The sequence below is a fragment of the Oncorhynchus clarkii genome, chromosome 11, assembly GCF_045791955.1.
Source record: "Oncorhynchus clarkii lewisi isolate Uvic-CL-2024 chromosome 11, UVic_Ocla_1.0, whole genome shotgun sequence".
Lineage (NCBI taxonomy): Eukaryota > Metazoa > Chordata > Actinopteri > Salmoniformes > Salmonidae > Oncorhynchus > Oncorhynchus clarkii.
In genome coordinates this window covers 21968882-21995670 of record NC_092157.1, presented here as the reverse complement: position 1 = coordinate 21995670, position 26789 = coordinate 21968882, and the positions used below count along the sequence as shown (strand labels likewise).

At 43.2% G+C, this 26789-nt stretch overlaps 1 protein-coding gene across 5 annotated transcripts in view; it reads right to left on the bottom strand.

Moving 5' to 3' along the window:
- LOC139420362 (collagen, type XI, alpha 1a) overlaps positions 1-26789 on the bottom strand; it is an 87269-nt gene that overhangs the window by 17385 nt on the left and 43095 nt on the right. For all 5 annotated transcript variants that reach the window (XM_071170381.1, XM_071170379.1, XM_071170382.1 and 2 more), the window contains 25 exons: positions 26635-26688; positions 26475-26519; positions 25558-25611; positions 20247-20291; positions 19828-19881; positions 18519-18563; positions 18273-18326; positions 18129-18173; positions 16395-16448; positions 16163-16270; positions 15907-15960; positions 14447-14500; positions 14048-14092; positions 13792-13845; positions 13374-13418; positions 12633-12686; positions 11776-11829; positions 9090-9143; positions 8742-8849; positions 7179-7268; positions 5979-6032; positions 3609-3824; positions 2648-2755; positions 2353-2460; positions 22-75 (listed from right to left, as the gene is read on the bottom strand). In XM_071170381.1, the coding sequence (XP_071026482.1) occupies positions 22-75; positions 2353-2460; positions 2648-2755; positions 3609-3824; positions 5979-6032; positions 7179-7268; positions 8742-8849; positions 9090-9143; positions 11776-11829; positions 12633-12686; positions 13374-13418; positions 13792-13845; positions 14048-14092; positions 14447-14500; positions 15907-15960; positions 16163-16270; positions 16395-16448; positions 18129-18173; positions 18273-18326; positions 18519-18563; positions 19828-19881; positions 20247-20291; positions 25558-25611; positions 26475-26519; positions 26635-26688 (1710 nt within the window). The remainder of the gene's footprint in view (positions 1-21; positions 76-2352; positions 2461-2647; positions 2756-3608; positions 3825-5978; positions 6033-7178; positions 7269-8741; positions 8850-9089; positions 9144-11775; positions 11830-12632; positions 12687-13373; positions 13419-13791; positions 13846-14047; positions 14093-14446; positions 14501-15906; positions 15961-16162; positions 16271-16394; positions 16449-18128; positions 18174-18272; positions 18327-18518; positions 18564-19827; positions 19882-20246; positions 20292-25557; positions 25612-26474; positions 26520-26634; positions 26689-26789) is intronic.

The window sequence follows — 26789 nt, the reverse complement described above, 5'->3', positions numbered from 1 at the left end:
TAATGATGATTATCTGCTCACCATCGGACCGACATCGCCATTCTCACCCTTCTCTCCTGGAGGTCCAGGTAGACCCTGAGGGCAGACAGAAATAAACAAGCAAACTTTTCATTATTCTTGTTTAGCTTGAGGAAACATGCAGATGTAATTGAAAAACTAAGCAAAACCTTCAAGAATAGTTTTATCAATTGATGCACTTTATAAATTGTACCAGATGTCTTTAATTTGCGTTATGATGAGTAATTGGACAGAAATGAATTGGTGATGGCTGTATTGTAGCTTTTAGTTGACCACTGAGGTAAACGGTATACTGTGAACAAAGAGTTAGCAGAGCCAGTCAGTTTCCACAGCAAGGGAGTGATAGAAACCAGACTCCATTCAGTGTCTTAATGAATTAATCACCAATTAAACATTATGTCCAATCTCTCAGTTCTCTAATTCTGCAGATAAAGTTGTGCCCCTCTCTCTGACACAAAGAGACACCAGGGAGACATTTGTCCATGATGACAGACACAAACTGCCATCAAGGAGAAATGACTCTTTTCACACTGTGTGACAATGTGACCAATAGTGAGTTGATGGGAAACAAAATAAGGCGACAAGATTAAACAACACTGAATGTCAAGTATTTCTCTATGGCAAAATGAAGGTCATTTGTTCCTAACCAAAAACCCAGACATGGACCCCATTGTTCATTTCCTTGCATGTTAAGTGGACTATGTGGTTGAGGCGTCATATGTACGTTTGATCCCTGACATTTCAACTTTAATTGCTTTGATCATTCCCGATCCAGTCTCCTCCACTATTCAAAGGCAGTGTGTCTCTGTCGTCACCATGAGGAGCGAAGACAAAGATCTCATTTTATCTGCTATTTACTCTCCGTTACAACAACCTATCTTCCTCAAATACCTACGCCCTATGGGAAGAAGCTGAGGCTGAGACAGACTGTGTGTGTGTGTGTGTGTTTAAATGTGTCCATGCGCGTGTCCGTGTGTGTGTGTCCGTGCATGTGCAAGTCCGTGATTGTGTGTGTGTTTCTGCATGCTGATTTGTCCCCCTGGAGTGGAAATCTCATCAGAATGGTGGTCTCCTGAGTCAGAGATCGTTAACAGGAACACTGATTATGCACCACAGAGTGGAAAGAGGAGAGTGTGTTCAATGGCCTACTGCCTATTGGAAGAGGTCAGTCCACGCAATTAATGAAATAGCCATGGAAGTGAATTACGCTCAATTAAAAGTTAATTGAATTGAATAGCCAGGAAGATTGAAACTTGAGACTAGCGGGTATAGTCTGTATAATTCCATCAAGACAATGACCTGGGTTTAATGAACAGCTAATTCATTTTGCTCATAAAGACAGTCACTGTACTGTACCACGGACTCCCTTATGTTGATGATTCCCTTATGTTGATGATTCCCTTACATTGATGATTCCCTTACGTAGATGATTCCGTTAGGTTTATGATTCCCTTACATTGATGATTCCCTTACATTGATGATTCCCTTACATTGATGATTCCCTTACATTGATGATTCCCTTACGTTGATGATTCCCTTACGTTGATGATTCCCTTACGTTGATGATTCCCTTACGTTGATGAGGTAGATAGAAACTCAGGAGAACACCTGACCACTGCTTTACTATACACATCAACCACATTACATTTATATTTAACACAAACTAATTTAGTATATATTTTTCACATTTTACATAATATAAAACAATAGGAATCACCTCTATGCTCTTTAGTTACTGAAACATCTAGTGTGGGGAAACTAAACCAAACTATACAAAACTGATAATTTACCTCTGGCATTTCATTACAAACGGACTGTCGGTCAGAAGACAGTGCATTGTCATCTGACATCTGTGCTGACCCAGAGTCCCATTTGTTGGCAAATGGCCCTTTAATCCTCCTATATTAAAATACCACCATTCAAGACCAAATAGAAATCCTTTTGTATTGAAATGCTTTGTGAGGTTAGAGCACTCGGATCAACCCTACTCATTAGCCAGAGTGTCCATTGTGCGCTCTGAATGCTCTGAGAGCAAAACACTCAGAATTTACGAACGACCCAGAGTGCACTCTGACACTCCAGACTGAATTTACGAACGCACCCTAAGACTCAGAGAGAGAATGGATGCATCAAATAGTTTGCATCAATACCAGTGGGATCCATGGTTAAGTATGTTTGTGTGTGTTTGTGTGTGTGGGGGGGATTGAGGGTGTGTGTGTTTCAGGGGGGTTACTTTGTGCAAAGCCTATACAATATGTGTTTGTGTGTGAATGTTTGTCCCTGGAGTACAGGGGATGCTAGTGTTTCAGGGTGTGTTTGGGGTTCCCCACCCACCTGCAGACCAATGGGACCAGGGGGCCCGGGGAAACCTCTGGATCCTTCGTCTCCCTTCTGTCCGAACATCCCCTGCTGACCCCTGGGACCGGGCTCTCCATCACCTCCCTGAGGACACAGTAACCATGTTAACACACTGACGGAGCAAAGCAATACACTGGATGTATGTAGCTAACAGCACAGCAAAACGGACTGCAAAGACATGTGTATGAAGATAGCATGTCTACTGTAGCTGAGAGTCTCCCCAATTGGGGCTAAGGTGGGTCCAAGGCTGGACAGGGGCAGAGATACTCACTGCAGGTCCTGGGTTACCGATGGGACCCTGGAGACCAGCTGGGCCAGGAGGACCCTGTTCACCCTTGTCTGCTTTGCTTCCCTTCTGACCTGGCTCTCCAACCTCTCCCTGGGACACACAGGACACACAGGATACACACACATAGGACACACGCATCACACAGGAGGACACACTTCACTTGTATCTGACATTTCTACAATAACATCTACTTTAAAATGCCAACCTTGTACAGAAAATCTAAACACGTACAAACAAACTGTCAGAGAATTGGCAAATGAGTTAATTACCTACAGTCAAAATCACTAGAGCAAAGATGCAGAAATCAGTCGAAATTTGGATTCAATTTGTGTGTGGGAAGGATACATGCGATTTTAAATACAAGTGATAGATGGTGTTGGAGATTAGTGGACAAGTCCATTTAAAGCTCTACTGTGACATATGTTTGGCAGCTCAATAGATGGGCTGGATCGTAACCTTCTGGGAAGAAATTATAGCTGCAGATAAAACAGAGACAGTTTTTCCCTTTTATATCTCTTCTAATTACATTTAGTTTGATGATTGGTTATTATGATGGATATGCAGCCAGAGACAGAGAGACAGAGAGAGAGAGAGAGAGAGAGAGAGAGAGAGAGAGAGAGAGAGAGAAAAAGACAGTGAGAGTAGAGATGTATTTACAGTGCAGATGGCCCGTGCATGATTCATGTGAAACCGCTGATGAAGATTGATAAGCGATCTGTTTCACTCAAAACATTTGGCCCAGATTTGGGAGGGAGGGCGAGAGAGAGAGAGTCGATAGAAAAAGTAGAGAGAAAGAGAGAGAGAGAGAGAGAGAGAGAGAGAGAGAGAGAGAGAGAGAGAGTTGATAGAAAAAGTAGAGAGAGAGACAGCGGTCCTTGGAGAGGTCCTGAGTCTGGTCTGGTCTGGACTGGGCCAAACCAGATGGGGAGGGTAGGGTACTAACCTTATCACCGTCCTCTCCGGGTGGACCCTGAGGTCCGGCGGGACCAGGCAGACCCACTGGACCTTGGACTCCGTCCCGACCAGCTGGTCCTTGGGGACCTTTCTCACCAGGCCCTCCCTTCTCTCCAGCAGGTCCTGGGGGCCCCTGAGGGCCAGTTCTACCAGATAAACCGATAGGGCCGGCAGGTCCAGCAGCACCTCTCTCACCAGGGGAGCCCTGCGAGAGAAAGGGGTTGAACACACTTTAAAGAGAGAGATCGAGGGAAGAAGCTCATTCAGAGTTCAGAGTTCATGTGGGGGTGAAATCATACATAATATGATTAATTAAATCATTCCATCTACATTACAAAGCAATAATGAATCACAGGATTCTCCATTAGGAATATGTGTCTAAGAACTACACTGTGGTCCACCGTTAATGGGTTCTACTTGGAAAATATCATGTTTTTTTTCTCACAAGTACTCTATTATCCATTCAGTATAAAATACAAGAGATACTCCTCGAAAGCAAAAACAACAACATAACCCAGGTTATTTCAGGAGGGGGGGTTTGCTATTAGCCACTTACAGCCATTGCTCTTCTTGTTTTGGAACCATTACCATTAGCTAGCCTCTCCTCTCGGAGCAGAAGAGAGCAGCAGGGCTCAGACAGGAGACATTATCAGAGATGAGAAAGGAAGGGAGGGAGGGAGGAAGTGGGCAGGCTTGCAGGCAGTCTTAATCTAGCCCAGAGGAGTGATCTGACTACTGAGTGCGGGACTGACTCCAGAGGTCTTCAGGGCTCTTCTCTTCACATGCTGCCTCTGCCTGGCACATTGAAACCTAATGTTTCTACAGGGAGGTTGGCTGTTGGTGTCGTCTGGAGCTCAGCTAGTGTTAATGGATAGGGTTGTGTCCCAACAACACTAATGACTTGGGGTGTGTCCCTATACCCTTAAATGCCTTGTATTTCTTGTCTCCATTCCTTAGTTTATAATTAAAAGGGGAGAAGTATGGATAGCCTGTGCATCTATTAGATTGTTGATACCTTCAATGTCCTCTCAAATCAGGTTATGAAGGGAAGGAAACAAGGAGAGGGTTGTAGACTGCTGTAGAGAGTTGGGACACATCCTGTGTAGCTCAGCGCCGGCACTACGGTGGCAGGTTGGGAAGGTGAGGGATGTGTTGTAGAGTGTTGGGACACATCCTGTCTGACTGGCTGTGTGTAGCTCAGTGGCGGCAGTGGCAGGTTGGCACGGAGATGAAGGTATTTCAGATAATTGGGACACATCCTATCTGACTGGCTGTCTAGCTCAGCAGTGGCAGTCCATGGCAGGCCGGGAGATGTTGTAGAGTGTTAGGACACACCCCGTGTGTGTCTGGCAGTGGCAGGTTGTGAGGTCTCCTCTGAATCGTGACACATGGCATGCGGTGGGAATGTCTGTGCGGTCAGACAACGTGATGAGTCAGTATGGAATGGACACGGTAGGCTACGCACAACACGCTCCCATTCACCTCACAGGCCGGGAGCCGAGTCGAGCGGATTGGATTGGATTGCAGACGGGCTGGCAGCAAACCACCACAATCTCAATTCTACTTCCCGCATGACCACTCACATGATGAATTTCTAGCTGGTGTGTGGCGCTAAGAGATTGCAAAGTCACACAAACACTTGCTTCCAGAAGACGGCTTCGCAATGGAATCATCGCAATATAGCAATATGTTATATTGAATTAAGTTCATATTGGTATGCAAATCACATTTTTCTCACAATGCCAAATTCAGACACCTCACATGTCCTGTCTAAACCTTCAGCCCTTTGTCAAGCCATTTAAATAGCAATTACACTTGGACAATACTCATCTAGTGCTCCAGAGAGAGAAATCTGAATATTGACATTTTTGTCCTAAAAAGTTTTGAAGACACTCCAACTTTGAGCCTGTCACCTTAAGCCAACCAAGCACCTATGTCAAGATGTCAAGAGAAAGCAATTACAAAACCAGAATCTCAAAGTTATCATTGGAAATGTGTGGGATCCTGTCGTCTGTTCTTCAAAGGAATCAAACTGCCATCTAGTGTTGGGAGTCATTATTGCAGGATCATATAGAACGCTGCATTATAGAAAAGCCTAGATAGGATCAAGCATCTGCAATGCATCCTGTTGTGCGACAAGCTGAATATTGATCCTAGACTGATCTCTATTTCCGATATAAGAGTGATAAGAACAGCTAAGCCAACACACTGTGTTGCAGTTCTATCATTGACGTGGTAGGGGAAATATCCCCCTCAATAACCCTGTTATCTGAAGACCCCCTGAAATTTGAACAACATCCCCTTCACAATAACAACAGACAGGCAGGTAGGTGATGGTAGGTGACAGGGAGATACTTACCACGGGGCCAGAGGGACCCTGAGGTCCTTCTCCTCCCTTCAAACCAGCTGGACCCTGGAAGGAAGGTGAAAAAGAGAGATGGATGGTTAGAGAGATGTGTCAAAAGAAACACACAGTCTGAAAGATAGTGTTTGAGGTCCCCATAAGTCCGTCAGTCTATCAGTCTGCCAGTCAGTCAGTCTGTCAGTCTGTCAGTTTTGAATGGTATTACTCCTGTCCCAGACAGAGATTGGAGGGATACTGTGAAGTGACACCTTGGGGAGTCAGTCACCATTGATCTGAATGGGAGAAAAGGTGGGTATTTATTAAGCCATATTTCCCCCTCAGGCACTTTCCCATCAAAAGCGCAGTAAAACATAACTGCTGAAATAAACATCTGTGTGTGTACACTCCAGTGTGTGTGTGTGTGTGTGTGTGTGTGTGTGTATGTGTGTGTACACTCCAGTGTGTGTGTGTGTGTGTGTGTGTGTGTGTGTGTGTGTGTGTGTGTGTGTGTGTGTGTGTGTGTGTGTGTGTGTGTGTGTGTGTGTGTGTGTGTATGTGTGTGTACACTCCAGTGTGTGTGTGTGTATGTGACTGGCTCCCTAACAGCCCTGCAGCACACATGGTGGTATTAGTAATGAGTCTTGGGGTGTTGCTGTGAGAGAGTAAATTACACCACTAGAAAACAATCAGGGGTAGCTGCTTGCCTGCTGAGACTGACCTTGACTTAGTCAGGAACAATGGCCCTATGCCGCCTTTCATTCCCCCAGCCTAATCGCTAACGCTCCCGCTTTAGTAATTCATTTAGTAAATAATGCATACAACAAAACAAATAACTCTCCCACCAAATGTGGTTGCGGAAGAAAACGCTCCCAGTAGCTGGGTGCATCGGCGCCTTTGGGTTGAATCAGGGGTTTTGTAAAGTGACCCAGAGCTCAAGTAAACTTCATCTCTCCTCTGCTACTTTAGCAGAGGTTAAAACTGAGTGCTCGGTTGGTGTGAGGCCTATTCAGGGGGATGTGGATCTGTTCATTTGCAACACGTCTCTTTGAGTTTCCCTGCAGTGGTGGCCGGGTGACGCCCCCCTGTAGTGTATAGGCGCTGGTTTCATTGTCAGGGGTGGTGGGTGGAGAGGGGCGTGGTCCGTCATTCTCTGTCAGTGAATACAGAGGGAACCTGTAACGGATAGAGGCGTGTTGCAGCTGATGTGTTTCCTACCGACGCGCCGGGAAGACCTCTCTCTCCTGGGAATCCTCGTAGACCAGCGGGACCGTCTTTACCTGAGGCTCCTTGGGGACCGGGGTCTCCCTACAGACACACAGCAGAGGACAGAGTGAGAAGTATCCAGCTGCACCATGTTATAGGCTACCCTCAACTTCCCTCTTTGTCATCTCATTTCTACCCTGTTCATTTCACTCCCATGCTGTAGCTAATGTTATCCGGCGAAAGAAGAGTCAGGCTCAAACTAAACGTTGTATTCTGAAGTTTCCCTTTGACATCAGGATGACAGAAGGACTTTTCTGGATTGCCGTCATTACCGTACTTCAAACGCTGTTTTAAGTCTGTATTTTGAGCTGATGCATTAGTTAGCGCAGCACCTTCTTCTTGTTCTGATAATGAACTACGCTATGCACATCAAAAAGCTCAGGTCTCCTGAATAATGGTCGCCCCATTCTGCATCCCTTCAAACGCACAACTGATTCAAAACAATCAGCCGAGAGTTACAATAACGCAGCCCTAGAGGACAACAAGCTGAGGGACAGTAAACATAAACAAAAACAAACGCAGCCAACAGCAGCAGCAGTCGTATCAGGCTGCTGGGCTGTGTCCACGGGTTACAATTATAAGTCCCCTCTGCTATCCCCATGACAGACCAATCAGAACCATTACAATGAGACAGCATAAATAGGTATTAGCATGATGGGCAGTGGTCTCGTTTTTTGGACAGTTTTTTTATTGTTGGGGGCTGAAGTTGGTTTATCTGCTAGCTGGGGTAGAGAGAGAGAGAGGAGAGAGTGAGAGAGGAGCGAGAGAGAGAGAGAGAGAGAGAGAGAGAGAGAGAGAGAGAGAGAGAGAGAGAGGTGGCTCGCTAAGGTTTAAGAGGATTTGACCTCCTCTGCCAAGCCCTCTGCCTCCCAAGCCCTCCCACCCTCTGGAGTGTCCCAGCAGTATTACTGATGCGTCGGACTTGGTGGTGCTGGGAAGCTATAGAGCCTGAGTGGCAGGAGGGTTGGAGTTAGCCGATGGAGTTGATTAAACTGTCTCCTTCGGGGGAGGAGGTTAAATGAAAGAAGGAGACAGAGGGGCTGGCTGGGTGGCCGTGGGACTGTCTTGAGGTGCATTCCTATTCCCATTCTAGTGCACTACTCTTTTCTGAAGCCCTGATCAAAAGTAGTTCACAGTACATAGAGAAAAGTGTGCCATTTGGGATGTACCCTGGGAGTTAAGGCTCTCTTTTGAATAAGCCATCCCTCCCCCAATATGACTCCTGTTTAGATCCTTAGTGGACACATTGGGATGCATGGGAATTCAACCCCTCCACAACCCTCTGCTGACTTCGCCAGGTGCTTGACAAAACAGTACTTTCCCATATATATCCTGGCCCAAAAAAATGGGTACAGTGGAGATTCTTCATTGAGCATGTTTTAGTCCAGGGCTAGGCATAATCTGGGTCCAGGAAAACATGTTAAATATGTGCTGGTCAGAGCACTAGAGCTAACAACTGTTTGGCTGTCGAGTTATGAGTTTACTCCAGTGAGGTGGGTCTTTAGGGTCGCTTACCTTGGCTCCCTCTTTGCCAGCAGAGCCGGGAAGACCCTGCTCTCCGGGTGGACCTGGGGGTCCAGGGTGGCCTCGCTCACCGATGGGACCGGTCTCTCCTGTGGGACCCTGTTAGGAATTGAAGAAAAAAAACATGTTGTGGGCTTATGGGTAGAGGCATGAGGCAAACTCTGCAAGAGACAAACTCAACCATAACAGATCCTTGGATAATTCAATTATGTCACAGACTACTAAAATACTGTATCACATTTGGGAGTGGATGAGATGAGATGTTTAATGTCTAAGGATGTTTGAACCATAGGATCTCCAAATGTTCTTCGTACATTTAGTTCCATGATAGTTCCTTACCTGAGGACCAACGACACCCCCTGGGCCGGGTGGACCTGTCTTTCCTTGGAATCCCTGTGGACACGAAACAACATATAAATCACATTGAAAAGTCTTCCAAACCAACTGGATCTCAATCAATGTAATCACGTCCTCCAATCTTGCTATTGATGTCATCCTTCCACAAATCATGATTTGAGTCGATGGACATAGTGGAGTCAGTGTTGTCAGTATCCCAATCGGCAGAGGCACTCTATGGTTGCATTCGACTGGTTCATTACTGTGTGCATGGTACATGAGAACACATGGATTATGGAAATATACAATGATATAGTTTATGTTGTGCTCCATTTGTTTATTGTTTTGTATTTGTTTATTTCCATGTTCTCATGTTTAGGATGTAACTTTAGATGGCCATGTAAATAAATGCTACATGAAGTAGTAGATATTTATCATAGAGATTTATTCCACTTACTTACCACCTCGCCACCAAGTGGCAAGATAAAGTATCACATGACCACAAGGTCAAAGGTCAAAGGTGATGACCTTTCACCCAGGGATCATTGCTGCAATAACAAGGTTAGGTGGCAGAAGAGAAGAAAAGCACAGACACCAGGAAGCAGCTACACATAATAAACCTAATCCTGGACTAAAAAGCTATTTCAATAGAGATTCTCCATCGAGCATGTTTATTAGTCCAGAACTAGGCTAAATCTGTGTCTAGGAAACCGGCTAAGATAATATTATTCTCAAGATACAGGACAATACCAATGAGATCACCAACTCCCTGTCACAGTAAGGATTTCATCTGAGTCTCCAAAAAGGAGATAGATCTTAAACTATGATCTCAATAACTGAAGTGGACTTGATGCTAATTGGTCAGACATCAAGCACAGTAATGGAGTCAGGTGTGAAATCCATCAGCTGTCTTTTTCATTCCGATCAGATGATAGATGGTGCGAAAAACGTCATTGATTTCCCTCGAATGAAGCAAGTTCTACATGAATGCATCTGTTGTTGCATTCATGCCTGTGATGCCAACTCCAGACATCACAGACTGACTGAGTGGACACTGTAAAAGCAGATGCAATGACCATAGAGCTACATGAAACAACATACAGACATCAAACATAAAAGGGAGGAAGGGACTCAAGGGAGATACATTGATTACGCCACACAAAAATGCAACAAAGAATCACAGATATCTGAAGCCAGTCATGTCACTTTTAATGTATATTGGAGTAGCTACACTTGTTCTGGGAATGGAAACGTGCTGTAGTCTAGCCAGTGGTATGCTATTGTTAGGATACTTTTTTTGTGCCAAACCTTTTCAGCTGTAGCTCATTCAAAAGTAAAATGTTTGATGACTTCTCATGGACTCATTATCTTGTGGCAGAGTGATTCATGATTGGGTATTGTTTGGAAAAGATTCAGACAGCTTTTTTACAACCTGGCCTGAATAAGAGATCTTTATATGCATTGAACGCTTCGTCAGACTCTGCTATGCTGTGTGGATGGATCCGTGCCCACTGCCTAGGGCCTAGAACATTTTATTACTATGATCAATTCTGCTATCGGCCGCTCCCCCAGCCTGTGGTGTAAACATCTTAATGAAGATGCTTATCGATGTCATTTCAAGAGGAGCCAGAGGGGGGGGGGGGGGGGCAGTCCCCCAGCTAATGTGTCACTTAGGGGGGGAACAAATGGAGAAGAAAACTTGAACGATCGGGGATGCTCCCTGCTCCGTGGAGCTTTTAGCATCTTTTAGTGCCCTGTGAGGATAATCGGATTGAGGAGGGATGAATGCAAAGCTTGCTGAATAAACTCACTAAAAATGGTGGGATATGCAGAGAAATGAGGCTTAATGCATTATTCCTGCTGGGTTTATCATGTTAGGGTAATTCCTTCCTGTGTTCCATGCTGATATTATCTAATGTTTGTGAAAATACAGATTCAGTCTATTCAACTGTAACTTAGTCCATTTAAGGCCTGGAACACAGATGAGTGATCAGATAGACTGGCTGTCTGGCGGTATTTACCATTTCCCCCCAACGACCTGGGAAGATAGACAGACTAGACCCTCTGGCTGCATTTAGACAGCCTTGTGTCTGAGTGTGTGTCAGGGACTCAGGGGTAGTCTAGTCTCTGAGCTCAGGATGTGTTTCGCTCCATCAGATACAGTATGTCTGTCTCTCTCTTCAACATTACATAAAGACATCCTACTGAAGGCGCTGGCCCAGAGAGAGACAGGGAGAGGTACAGAGAGAAAGAGAGAGACAGAGACAAAGAAAGACAGAGAGAGAGAGGCAGAGACAAAGAGAGGGAGAGAGAGAGAGAGAGAGAGAGAGAGAGAGAGAGAGAGAGACAGAGAGAGAGAGAGAGACAGGCAGAGAGACAGAGAGACTCTCTCAATCTCTCTCTCACTAAATATATCAGGTAAACCAGAGAAGAAGGCCTGTCTGTGTGTCTAAGACAAGAGTGAGCTGTCCAACAACCGGGCTTCTTGGTGCTATAAAAGCATGCAGACTTGAGGAGACAAATCCGTCCAGGTGTGAAAAATTAGACTAGTCGGAGTGTTTCCCACCCCGAGAGAGCAGGGGCAGTCCTATGTTTCCACACCTGGCAGGAATTACCTGTCCAAGCCGACTGGCCCGGTGTGCCCAGGTGTGTGACAGCTCTAACGAGGGGCGCGGTCAGGAACACTCACCGTCTCTCCTCGCTGACCAGGGTGGCCGGGCAGCCCATCCTTTCCAGGTGGTCCCTGGGAATGACACAGAGAACGTGGACTCTATCAATGACAACTACATGAACGAGGGGGAAACCTTGCACACATCTAACGGTAGAGTCTCATAGTAATTGTGGGGGATTGACCAAAAGTAACCTGTTTTATTGTTCAATGACAAATACATGGGAATATATCAGAGTGGAAGTATTTTTTAACTATAATAAGACACTAGCCGTCCTACAAAGTAATGGCCTGCAAAGAAGAAACAGAACTATCGGCAAAGGTTAAATCAAACTCTAATCAATAGGAGGAAATGAACACTTGTCTTCTGGCAATAGGATGTTGAAAAACAGGGTTCTGCTTCAATGACAGTAATGATTACTACACCCAATCAGTGATACAGCCAAATACATAGCCCACACTATTGCATTCCAAATTGCTTTCCTTTAATTACTGCAGTGGGCTAAATCAGAGTCATACAGAGTGATTCTTGGTAGTCTTAAACAAATCTACTTTGAAGCTAAAGTATAGACCTCACACACATGGTTATGGGCTTAAAAAAAACAAGACACATGTACCATGTCAGAGTTTAAATATATTAAATGTTGAGTGTGCATCCCAATATTACACTTTATACACATCACAGAAGACTGAAATATAACAAACCTGTTTGGCATACTGTACAAACACTGGATTTTCTACGTTTAATTTTAAAAAAATGTTTATTAATTATGAAATTATAAAAAAAATTGAAATAACATTCCACGTATGAGGCAGCTTGACTGCAGGAGAGGGTTACCTCAGAAATATGACTATGGTACTGGTGAGAGGATACTTACAGGGGGGCCCTTTGGTCCTGAGAACCCGACGGGGCCCTGGGGTCCTTGAGGTCCCTGGAATAAACAGAGCGGTAATCAGACAATGGAAGAGTGAAGACAGTCTTTGAGTCTCCGAAATGAGACACTCCCATTGTAGTGGGGCAGAAATTCTGCCCGACAACCATAAGTTCTGTTAGCCTCAGAGACGATACACGCTGCCTGATGTGGCTGAGTGGGCATGGCTTGGTGTGCTTTGGTGTGGTCGGGAGTGGCTGGGCATGGCTTGGTGTGGTTGGGTGTGGCTGGTTGGGTGTGGCTGTGTGGCTGGCCGTGAGTGGCGAGAGAGGGACAGATATGTAGATAAATAGAGAGAGAGAGGGATAGAGATATGGAACAACTATAGCAAAACCACGAAAAAAAGGGTACCCAGATTGGCCCTTGCCTCCAACAGTGACCACCTAGCGATCATTAATCAATAAATGCTTCCTTTCCTCCTGTGGTAATCACCACCAGTCCAGGTCAGGGCTCCCATCCTCCTGTGGTAATCACCACCAGTCCAGGTCAGGGCTCCCATCCTCCTGTGGTAATCACCACCAGTCCAGGTCAGGGCTCCCACTCTTTACTCCAACCCCACCACTATGTCAGACAGGCAGTCGTTGTTAACTGCTTAACTGCTTCTTACTCAAAGCCATTTCCCATTTCATTATCCATGGGTCAGCCTCATAACCCTCCCCCTCGGAAGCAGTGGCTGATGGGACTTACTCTTTCGCCAGGCGGGCCAGGTGGACCATCATTGCCCGCCGTGCCCTGCAAAACACAACAGACAGAAAATCAGCATCAGATGTTCTACTGCTACAAGACAACACAGTGATCACACATCATGCATAGAGGTATTAGCAGTTACACAGCTACACGTGGATGACCAATGTCATTACCCCTATGGTGTAAGGTCTTTCTATGAGTTGTCAAGTGGGACATGTCTTTGAGACCTCTTTGCTGAGGAATGTGATTGTTTTTCTTGAGTGTGTTGTTTTGTAAATCTTGCATATTTACATTATGTGGTATTTGTAATGTGTGTATTTGCAGGGAAAGGGACATTGGTCTCAATGGGACTCCCTGCTAAGGTTAAATAAAAGGTGAAAGAAAAGGTGAAATAAGAAAAGATGGAGAGGGTAGTTACCTTAGGGCCTGGCTTGCCTGTAGGACCTCTAGCACCCCGACCCCCTCGTGGACCCTAGGAGACCGGAGATGACAGACACACAGCTCAGAACACAGACTGATCCAAGATCAGGTAAGACTACACAGTCCAGTCCAGTACAGTACCGCAGTCTCATACGTGTGGCAACAATTAAGACACACAAATACAAATGTATTCATTCATGAAGTAAATAAATCATTGATTCGTTCTTAACGTGGTAAAATGGAGGAGAACATACCGTTGGACCTCTTTGCCCCCTTGGACCGGGTTTGCCCGCCACGCCCTTTTGAAGAACAGAGAAGAAGACATTTATTTCAACAGAAACCAACTCAAGGTCAATCCTTCCTAAACTTCCTCAGTAAGTTGTTTTCAAAGTTACTCTCCAGGTCTGTGTAAAAAAAAACTCTAGGTGAACATAACGTTCTATTCAAGGCTGCGAAGGGAATGGGAATCACTGAGAACAAACAATAGTTTCAGCATCTTTTTGTTCTCTCCCACATTGATTCTTGGAGGTTGTATTTCATGCAAACTCATCACGCAAATGCTTTTGTAATGGGAATCAATGTCCTTTGTGTAGTGTTATGATGCAGTGTGTGTGCGTTCCATACAGAAACAGGGACGGGACTATTTATCTTACCCTGGCTCCTTTCTCTCCGTTGGCCCCTGGGAAGCCCGGGAAGCCGCTGGAACCCTGCGGATCAACAAGGCAGGAAGGAGAGGAATCAGGATATCCATGTTAATAAGTAATGGTTTGAGAAGGTTTTCCTTTCGCTTGTTGTTGTTGACTGTCAACCACTATTATTTTGTGAGAGACAGAGAGCTGCATCAGACCCTGACTCTGTACCCAGCACCGTGCCGTGGGGAAAACAGACGACACAGAGGAGAGACTACTCCTCAGCTCAACAATCACAAGCTCATCGCTCTCAGAATTATACGCTAAAAACACGGCGCATTTGGAGAACGGGAAATATTATACGACAATGTGACAAGACACACGCATGCATGCACGCACACACACACACACACACTTCCTTTGTCTGCGAAGACTTCAAAAATCATGATGGCTTTGTAAAGATCCTTTGTGAAAACATCTAATTTAACAGATCAGAGGAGGGGGAACATGGACCAGACACCAAACAACAACAAAAGAAAACCAATGACTTGGGTAGACAACAAGTTCAAAAACAGACAATCACTTAACGTGAAGACAGTCTGGTTTCTAATCATGGCGTTTTGTTGTGTATGTGGGATTCAACATCATCTTACCCTTGTACTTCAGTCCTGGTATTCGTAAAAGTATTCAAACATGACATCAACACAATGGTTTACTCTCCCATTTCAAAGCTGCAGCTCTACTGTTTTCTAGGCCCCGTTTCACAGAGTCATGATGCGATCTGAAGCTCAACATAATGCAATGGAAATAGAAAGGGGCCAAACGTTCAGAGTTTGACGAACTACCAACCTCTCACCATATAACTGCCATATCTCTAAACTCAGTGGCCGTGCTTTCAGGCGCCCATGGCATCGCTTCAACAGTTCACTTTATAAAAATACTACTTTTGGCAGCTCTCAGGCATAAATTAGCCCTACAGTCTATTAGATACCATCTCACAGAAAGCCACATAATCTTCCAGCATAATGTTAGTAATCTTTTAATCCATATTACGGTGGATTACTGAACAGCAGATTGCTGGATGTGATGGGTAAGGAATTAGAAGAAGGACATGTATCTCCTGTTGTACATAACTGTAAGTCTCAGGGTTACAAGAGGGACATTACCCATCTTCTAGGTCTCTGAGGACACAACATGGCTTCTTAGTATCTGTTTCTAATATGAATCCTGTGTGAAAGCAGTATCTACAGTACCTCCATCTTGGATCATCATTACCTATTGAAAGACAGATCTGTCAATGAGCCAACTCTGGTAAAAATGTCCCTGGATGTTGTTTAGTAAACAGCCATGTCTGCTTAACATCAGGTTACTCCTTCCTAACCGTGTGGTGGGTCATGTGCCGGATACTGGTGGATGTTGTTCATTTAAGTTGTCCCCACACAGAGAAGTCCTCACAGGCATCACCGTGGTGATTGTTTACGTACCTTTGGACCTTGTCTTCCTGGGTAGCCGGGTAATCCTGGAACACCCAGTTTTCCCTGAAGACAACAGAAAAGTCTCGCTGAATGAGCACAATGTATTGGTACACAGTTGTACTAGCTCAAAATGAATTCAAGTATTTCCACAGGCTTCAGGGATATGCTACTAACAACAGATTCATCTTACAGTCTAAAGAGGGATATGCTGTTAACAACAGCTTGACCTTACAAGACAAAGAGAAGGTGTGAATGAAGATGTTACCTTCTCTCCAGCAGCACCCATGGGGCCAGACTCTCCGTTGGGCCCTGCTCGGCCCTTGGGGCCCTCAGGTCCGTCCTCCCCGCGGGGCCCAAGCACACCGAGCTCACCCTGAACAAAACCAACAGACACCAGCTAAGGTATTGTACCATCACTGTGGTCTATGGTGTATAGTGTACCATACACATACAATTATGGGTGAATAAGTATCTAGGCATATGAGTCGTCAACTCACCCTGTCACCTTTGAGACCCATGTCTCCCTTGAACCCAGGGAAACCGTCCTCACCCTAAAATAAGAGAGAAAAATATGAACAGGGTTACTTGGGTTAAGTTGATTTGTAGGAAACTGAATGTTGCTGTTGTTTTTCACCGTGTGTAAGAGATCAGTGGTATGCCTTGAGCTTGTACCTGCATTATTCAATTCAAATTATTTCAATGGTAGAGTATCTGTGGACACATATTTATTTTTAAACACTTGTTGTTTTAATTGAAAATAGCCAATCTAAATGGATACGGCCTATATCTTTCCATAGGCTATAAAATAGAGAACCTCATCTGCTTCACATGTGCAGCCTCTCTGTATGCAGAGCAGACTACTGCCATCTGGTGGCCAAAGAGGAGAATCTTACTGCATGTGCATTGTTTCAAGTTTCAGATTCAGGTTTTAATGTCAAATGCACAAGCATAGCTCTAACCCAACAATGTAGTCATCAATAACAATGTAATACAAAAAAATAACAAGGTAGAACAAAGACAAAAATAAGAAATACGAAGAACACAATCAAGTAAGTAGGCATACTACAGGGTCAGGGTAATTGGAGCGCAAGGAACACTTCTCTTTTATTATAATGGTCCTATAGGGAGCTAATGCATTACAAAAACATTGTGGACGAGCAAACACACAGTAGAAATATCTATCACTCACATATGTAAGTGGAGAATATATGATGATGCAAAATACGTGTTGTTGAAGTATAGTGTAGGCTACTTCAGGCAATGTCTGGCTGCAGTACAATGTACACTTGTTAACTCCCTGCACACGCTGTAAAAGTTTCGCCCTGGATCAAATTCTTATTGTATCAATTCATGGCAGCCATGAAATAGTTAACAAGAGAATAAGAAAAGCTTTCTCAGTCTCTCTCATCTTTCACTCTGTGTTCTTTGTCTCTCACTGTCTATTCTTCTCTGTAGCTCCCTGAGACCCTGTGTGCAGTCTGTCACTTGTCTGTGTCTTTTCTCATCCTAATACATAATGCAGTGTGTGTGTGTGTGTGTGTGTGTGTGTGTGTGTGTGTGTGTGTGTGTGTGTGTGTGTGTGTCTACCCTGCACCCAGAGCAGTGAAACCATGCACGTTTCACGACAAGCCCTCACCTCTTGGATGGGGGGGGGCATTCATTTTCTATTCAGAACAAACAATACCTTCCTTCCTCAAGGTTTTGGGATTACATTAAAACCCTAACTTTAACATAAATTAACATAAAACTTAAACATAAATTATTCAGTAATAACACTGACATCCATGGTGTTACTGATGTAAAAACAACATTAATATTAGATCTGTGTCATGCTCTTGGTCTTGAATTAGTATAATATAGAGTGGGGTAGTGTGGACATTTTGGACCGCATAAGGACTTTGTGACTGAACATTGTGACAGAACTTTGAGTTTAACTCATTGGACGGATGGAAAGTCCTAGTTATCACAACATGGGCTTCTTTGGGGCGGCAGGTTGCCTAGTGGTTAGAGCGTTGGACTAGTATCAACAAAGGGGCAAGATCGAATCCCCGAGCTGACAAGGTAGAAACCTGTTGTTCTGCCCCTGAACAAGGCAGTTAACCCACTGTTCCTAGGCTGTCATCGAAAATATGAATTTGTTCTTGCCTAGTTAAATAAAGGTCAACAAAAATAATTGCACACAATGGCAGCAACGATATGAAGCATCAAATGATGATTAGGCGAAGCTTTACCTTCTCTCCCTTTCCACCCTTCAGTCCACGAACACCATCAGCACCCTAGTAGACAGACAGGAAACCACAGTTATCAACCCAACACAAACTGTACCACCATGAGGAAGTTTCTGAACGTCACCTTGGTGAGTTCCACCACCGTACCTTGACACCACGAGGACCAGGATAACCAATAGGACCCTGGGGACCTGACTGGCCCTGGAGGAGGACAAAGACAGAGAGAATTTATCCATTAGTCTCTCAACACGGGACATGGCATAAACTATTTCAACTACTCTTTTTTTGTTTCATATTCAAAAAAGAACATATCAATCAATCAGCTAATCGAACGACCGATCAATCAGTCAATCAACCATATGCTACTAAAATGTAAATGTTAATTGTACTTACTAAAGCTCCCTTCTCACCAGGTGGGCCCTCTTTACCAGGATGACCCTGTAAGAGAAGAACGAACACAAATGACTTAGATACTGTACTTCAATCTCGTATGGATGCGCCCTCTAAGTTGGTAGCTCTCACTCAAGCAATGAACACCAGAGTTTGATTTTATGCAACACACACACATCAAAAAAAGTTCTAGTTTGATTCTATGGAATAGCTCGGTGCATCAGAAAGTTCTAGAAGGCCTCAGTGTTAGTGTACGACAGCGGCCTGCCCGTCTGGTCGCGGCGGTTGTGTAAACTGATGAGTGACGGAAGCTTTAACAGAGATTAGGTCTAGGCTCAGTCTTACTGTCTGACTGACTGACTGCTTACTTTACACCAGCCAGACCTTTTTACTTGCACACCTGGCACTAATTAAACACGTCGGAGTGCAGGAGGCTATAAATCGGTCGGCTTCAGGCTGCCTCCCTCTCAGCTTCCCAGCCTCTCCCTGGTACACACTGCAACAGATAGAGCCAGGCTAACAGACCACTGAGGGAGAGGGAGATACTAGTACAGGCCGTGAAACAAAATGCATTCTGACTTGCCTGATATTAACTCGGGAACTTTTTTTTGTGTGAGGGGCGAGCCAGGTGTATAATCTGGTGTTATTCTCCATTCATTCCATGTTTTTATGTATTTATGTGGAAGTTTCAGCCCTCTCTAATGTTCAAGTCAATAGAATATATCATATCACATGAAGTTGGGAGAGAGTAACAGACAGGATAATTGGTCAGTGTTGTGGCTTAACGGATGGTAGTTGTCGTGGAAGGGAGAGATGTTTGGGGCACGCTACATTTTGCTTCACTTCCTCATTTTGTGTGACAGCACATGAGATCGTTCAACCAAATCTAGTTTGCTAGCAAACTAATTATCGCGGTCATCATAAATCTCCCTTTAATGACTAAGTGTAAGTCGCTCTGAATAAGAGCATCTGCTGAATAACTCAAATGTCAATGTAAATGTCCAAAGTCCCTGGGGCAAGCTAATCCTGCTGTATATACTACAGTGTTCGGTATGTATATCTTCCTCTACTGTATGTGTAGTGGCACTTGTGGGCTGTGGGCTGCTATGTTAAAGCAAACGATGGCAGTCAACATTTCATTCCACCATCACAATATAAATCTCGCCGAGTTATACTGCTTCTCAACGGTGTGTTGCCTGTCACAGGTACTTGTGGCTTGTCTGAGGGCAATGGATGAGCGAATAGTCTGACAGGAGGGAAGGAGTGTGAGACTCAGCGAGAGGTGTAAACAGAATGACAGAATAGCACGTACAGGAGGTCCATCTGACCCGGGTAAACCAGCCAACCCCGACCTGCCCTGAGGTCCCTGTAAACAGAGACAGAAGGAGAGAAAAACACAGCATGGGTCAAAGGTCAAAACAACACTTTATAACGACCTCCGGGACATAGTCAGTTCACCTCTGAGAAACACAACACGCATCTGAAAATAATTTGGATCTGTGACAGATCAGCTACTAGGTGCAATCTTTGACGTTTTGTGTAGACACTTGTATAAAGGGGCTTACATTCAGTGCATTGAAAACCCTTCAGTGCAGGACTATGGTAAATAAGCACACAACGTTTACATCCAACAGATCACACACTTTTAGACTTTGTGTGACCCTGTATGACCCACGGCCCTTTCAGGTCAATTCTGTTGACAGGGGAGTGAAGAGCAGCGCTTCAACTTACTTTTTCACCAGGCGGTCCGATGGGACCTTGAGGACCAGGAAGACCCTGCAGGACAGAAGCAGACCGACAGTTTCAGAATTTGTTGCCATTGCAGCGACCCACACACACACACACACACACACACACACACACACACACACACACACACACACACACACACACACACACACACACACACACACACACACACACACACACACACACACACAGGCTAGCTGGGGTCATGGAGGGGGGTTGGGGACTCAGCAGAAGGTGCTAACGGACATGCAAGGGCAAGAATGGTGAGACTGTATTCATTCTTGAGCGTGTGCATGCACGCGTGTGTGTGTATTTGTGCCCACGTGAGTGTGAATGTGTGTGTGTGTGTTTGTGTGTGGCAGAGAGAGTAATCTGAGGCTGTGCTGCAGCTCGGGGAGCTTGCTCCTACAGGTGTGTCTCTCTCTGCAGGCATTCCACAGACATGAATGAGATGCTTTCACAGCTTCCCTCAACCCCCCCCCAGAAAACCCAGGAAAATATTCCAAGAAAATCTCTCTGTTTGTGCTCTCTTTACCTCCAGGGAGAGAGAGGGGGAGAGGAAGTGGGGATGGGTAGAGGAAGGGAGGAGAGGAGGGGGGAAACAGAAGAGGATAGAGGCAGAATTCAACTAATCCCAAAATGTGATGTAAATAATCATCAGAAAGCAGTATATTTCCGTAAGCTCCTGATTTAATACCGCATTACCTTGAGAATATTATCTAACAAAAAAATCCAACAATTTTTTAGACATTACACACACATATAAAAACGAATGATTAATGTGGGTACTGAGAGTCAATAGCAACATCAACCCTTTTTTTTTTTACATTTGTACGTTTATATGCATATATTTGGTCTGTGAAGACCGTGATATTGTCTTTTAATGTCTGTGACACTATTGTCTGTAATGTCCGTGACACTATTGTATGTATGGTCTGTGATGTCTGTGATATTGAATGTGACAATGTCTGTGTTACTGTCTAGGATGTCTGTCATGTCTGGAATACTATCATGTCTGTAATGTCTGTCATGTCTGGGATACTATCATGTCTGTAATGTCTGTCATGTCTGGGATACTATCATGTCTGTAATGTCTGGGATATTATAATGTCTGTAATGTCTGGGATATAATCATGTCTGTAATGTCTGTCATGTCTGGGATACTATCACACCTGTAATGTCTGGGATATAATCATGTCTGTAATGTCTGGGATATTATCATGTCTGTAATGTCTGGGATATTATCATGTCTGTAATGTCTGGGATATAATCATGTCTGTAATGTCTGTAATGTCTGGGATACTATTATGTCTGTAATGTCTGGGATACTATCATGTCTGTAATGTCTGTAATACTATCATGTCTGTAATGTCTGGGATACTATAATGTCTGTAATGTCTGGGATACTATTATGTCTGTAATGTCTGGGATACTGTCATGCCTGTAATGTCTGTAATGTATGGGATACTATCATGCCTGTAATATCTGGGACACTACCATGTCTTTAATGTATGTAATAGCTGAGACACTAACATGTCTGTAATGTCTGTAATGTCTGTAATATCTGAGATACTATCATGTCTGTAATGTCTGTAATATCTGGGATACTATCATGTTTGTAATATCTGGGATACTATCATGTCTGTAATATCTGGGATACTATCATGTCTGTAATGTCTGTAATAGCTGGGATACTAACATGTCTGTAATGTCTGTAATTTCTGAGATACTATCATGTCTGTAATGTCTGTAAAATCTGGGATACTATCATGTATGTAATGTCTGTAATGTCTGGGATACTATCATGTCTGTAATGTGTATATATCTGGGATACTATCATGTCTGTAATGTCTGGGATACTATCATGTCTGTAATGTCTGTAATGTCTGGGATACTATCATGTCTGTAGTGTCTGTAATGTCTGTAATGTCTGGGATACTATCATGTCTGTAATGCCTGTAATGTCTGGGATACTATCATGTCTGTAATGTGTGTAATGCCTGTAATATCTGGGATATTATCATGTATGTAGTGTCTGTAATGGCTGGGATACTATCATGTCTGTAATGTCTGTAATGTCTGGGATACTATCATGTCTGTAATGTCTGTAATGTCTGTAATATCTGGGATATTATCATGTCTGTAGTGTCTGTAATGTCTGTAATATCTGGGATATTATCATGTCTGTAGTGTCTGTAATGTCTGTAATATCTGGGATACTATCATGTCTGTAATGTCTGGGATACTATCATGTCTGTAATGTCTGGGATACTATCATGTCTGTAATGTCTGGGATACTATCATGTCTGTAATGTCTGTAATGTCTGGGATACTATCATGCCTGTAATGTCTGTCATATCTGGGATATATTCATGTCTGTAATGTCTGTCATGTCTGGGATACTATCATGTCTGTAATGTCTGTAATATCTGGGATACTATCATGTCTGTAATGTCTGGGATACTATCATGTCTGTAATGTCTGGGATACTATCATGTCTGTAATGTCTGGGATACTATCATGTCTGTAATGTCTGTAATGTCTGGGATACTATCATGCCTGTAATGTCTGTCATATCTGGGATATATTCATGTCTGTAATGTCTGTCATGTCTGGGATACTATCATGTCTGTAATGTCTGTAATATCTGGGATACTATCATGTCTGTAATGTCTGTAATGTCTGGGATACTATCATGTCTGTAATGTCTGTCATGTCTGGGATACTACCATGTCTGTAATGTCTGTCATGTCTGGGATACTATCGTGTCTGTAATGTCTGGGATATTATCATGTCTGTAATGTCTGGGATATAATCATGTCTGTAATGCCTGTCATGTCTGGGATACTATCATGTCTGTAATGTCTGGGATTTAATCATGTCTGTAATGTCTGGGATATAATCATGTCTGTAATGTCTGGGATATTATCATGTCTGTAATGTCTGTCATGTCTGGGATACTATCATGTCTGTAATGTCTGGAATATAATCATGTCTGTAATGTCTGGGATACTATTATGTCTGTAATGTCTGTCATGTCTGGGATACTATCATGTCTGTAATGTCTGGGATATTATCATGTCTGTAATGTCTGGGATATTATCATGTCTGTAATGTCTGGGATATTATCATGTCTGTAATGTCTGGGATATTATCATGTCTGTAATGTCTGGGATATTATCATGTCTGTAATGTCTGGGATATTATCATGTCTGTAATGTCTGGGATATAATCATGTCTGTAATGTCTGTCATGTCTGGGATACTATCATGTCTGTAATGTCTGGGATATAATCATGTCTGTAATGTCTGGGATATAATCATGTCTGTAATGTCTGGGATACTAATATGTCTGTAATGTCTGGGATACTATCATGTCTGTAATGTCTGGGATACTATTATGTCTGTAATGTCTGGGATACTATCATGTCTGTAATGTCTGGGATATTATCATGTCTGTAATGTCTGGGATATTATCATGTCTGTAATGTCTGGGATATTATCATGTCTGTAATGTCTGGGATATAATCATGTCTGTAATGTCTGGGATATTATCATGTCTATAATGTCTGGGATATTATTATGTCTATAATGTCTGTAATGTCTGGGATATAATCATGTCTGTAATGTCTGTCATGTCTGGGATATTATCATGTCTATAATGTCTGGGATACTATTATGTCTGTAATGTCTGGGATATAATCATGTCTGTAATGTCTGGGATACTAATATGTCTGTAATGTCTGGGATACTATCATGTCTGTAATGTCTGGGATACTGTCATGTCTGTAATTTATGGGATACTAACATGTCTGTAATGTCTGTAATGTCTGTAATATCTGAGATACTATCATGTCTGTAATGTCTGTAATGTCTGGGATACTATCATGTCTGTAATGTCTGTAATGTCTGGGCTATTATCATGTCTGTAATGTCTGTAATGTCTGGGATACTATTGTGTCTGTAATGTCTGTACTGTCTGTAATATCTGGGATACTATGATGTCTGTAATGTCTGTAATGTCTGTAGTATCTGGTATACTATCATGTCTGTAATGTCTGTAATATCTGGGATACTATCATGTCTGTAATGTCTGTAATGTCTGGGATATTATCATGTCTGTAATGTCTTTAATATCTGGGATATTATCATGTCTGTAATGTCTGTAATGTCTGGGATATTATCATGTCTGTAATGTCTGTAATGTCTGGGATACTATCATGTCTGTAACGCCTGTAATGTCTGGGATACTATCATGTCTGTAATGTCTGTAATGTCTGTAATATCTGGGATACTATCATGTCTGTAACGCCTGTAATGTCTGGGATACTATCATGTCTGTAATGTCTGTAATGTCTGTAATATCTGGGATACTATCATGTCTTTAATGTCTGGGATACTATCATGTCTGTAATGTCTGGGATATTATCCGGTCTGTAATGTCTTTAATGTCTGGGATATTATCATGTCTGTAATGTCTGGGATATTATCCGGTCTGTAATGTCTTTAATGTCTGGGATATTACCATGTCTGTAATGTCTGGGATATTATCCGGTCTGTAATGTCTTTAATGTCTGGGATATTATCATGTCTGTAATGTCTGGGATATTATCATGTCTGTAATGTCTGGGATATTATCATGTCTGTAATATCTGGGATATTATCATGTCTGTAATGTCTGGGATATTATCATGTCTATAATGTCTGGGATATTATCATGTCTGTAATGTCTTTAATGTCTGGGATATTATCATGTCTGTAATGTCTGGGATATTATCATGTCTTTAATGTCTGGGATATTATCATGTCTGTAATATCTGGGATATTATCATGTCTGTAATGTCTTTAATGTCTGGGATATTATCATGTCTGTAATGTCTTTAATGTCTGGGATACTATCATGTCTGTAATGTCTGGGATACTATCATGTCTGTAATATCTGTAATATCTGGGATACTATCATGTCTGTAATGTCTTTAATGTCTGGGATACTATCATGTCTGTAATGTCTGTCATGTCTGGGATACTACCATGTCTGTAATGTCTGTAATGTCTGGGATATTATCATGTCTGTAATGTCTGTAATGTCTGGGATATTATCATGTCTGTAATGTCTGTCATGTCTGGGATACTACCATGTCTGTAATGTCTGTAATGTCTGGGATATTATCATGTCTGTAATGTCTGTAATGTCTGGGATATTATCATGTCTGTAATGTCTGTAATGTCTGGGATATTATCATGTCTGTAATGTTTGTAATGTCTGTAATGTCTGTAATATCTGGGATACTCACTTGTGTCCCTGGGATCCCCTGCTGACCCGGAGGTCCTGGCTCTCCTTGAGGTCCCTAAACAAAGACAGACAGATACGATCAATCTAACATGACAATGAGCTAAGAGCAGAGCAGGGCACAGCAGTCCTTATGTGAAGGAACCGGTGCCCATGCACATTGACTCTGTATCTGTACACCTTGTATATGGCCTCGCCATATACTGTTATTTTACTGCTGCTCTTAAATTATTTGTTACTTTTATTTTTATTTCTTGCTTCTACATTTTTTATTTAACACTTAAGGTTGTATTTGGTGCGTGTGACAAAAAACAATTTGATTTGAAGTATATTTCTATATTTTACTTAGAAGATGGAGACGTTTGAGGAGATATTTGAGGGTCTACTCTCAATACGTTTGGGACCGAAGAAAAATCAATCAATCAATCAAATTGATTTATAAAGCCCGGTTTACATCAGCCGAAGCCACAAAGTGCATCTGGTTTAAATAGTAGAGATATAGTTGAACTGTTGTATACACTGATTTCTGGACCAAACAAACAACTAACGTGCAGTCGGTTGCTACTCTGAACTGTAGGATTGCTGTTGTTGAAGTCCCTTTCCCAAATCCTAGCATTAGCCATTAGAAGGTTAGCTTGGAAAACTGACCTAGATCAGTGCTTAGGGGCAATATCACCCTACTCCGATGTGCCTCAGGGAGAGGCCCCAGCGGGCAGTCATTTGGAAGGTTAAAATAGCGTTAGAACCTAGCCCAAACAACCTATCTAAACACTGACACACTGTAGTAGACTACACTCCTCGCTGGTGACAAATAACGTATTGGTCAGGCTTATACAAACACTATATAAACCACTTCTGGTTCCATCAGAGTGGGTGTTTTAGTTTAGCATCTGTGTGAGATAACGTTATGAGTGTTCATACCATGTTTCCTTTGGGACCGTGTGGCCCGTCCACTCCAGCTACACCCTGTGGGAACACAAACATTCAGATGAGTAGGAACTTCTTATTCAGTGTTGTGATATATAGGAGGTACCACAGTGATAACTCTATCATAGGAAAGTATGTGTTAAGTACTACTTACAGGCTGTCCAGTGGGACCGGGTGGACCGCGGGGCCCAAGCAGACCTCTAGGACCCTAGAGAGAGAGAGAGAGAGAGAGAGAGAGAGAGAGAGAGAGAGAGAGAGAGAGAGAGAGAAAAAAGAAAAGAGTTTCAGGATCACACAAAGATGGTGGAA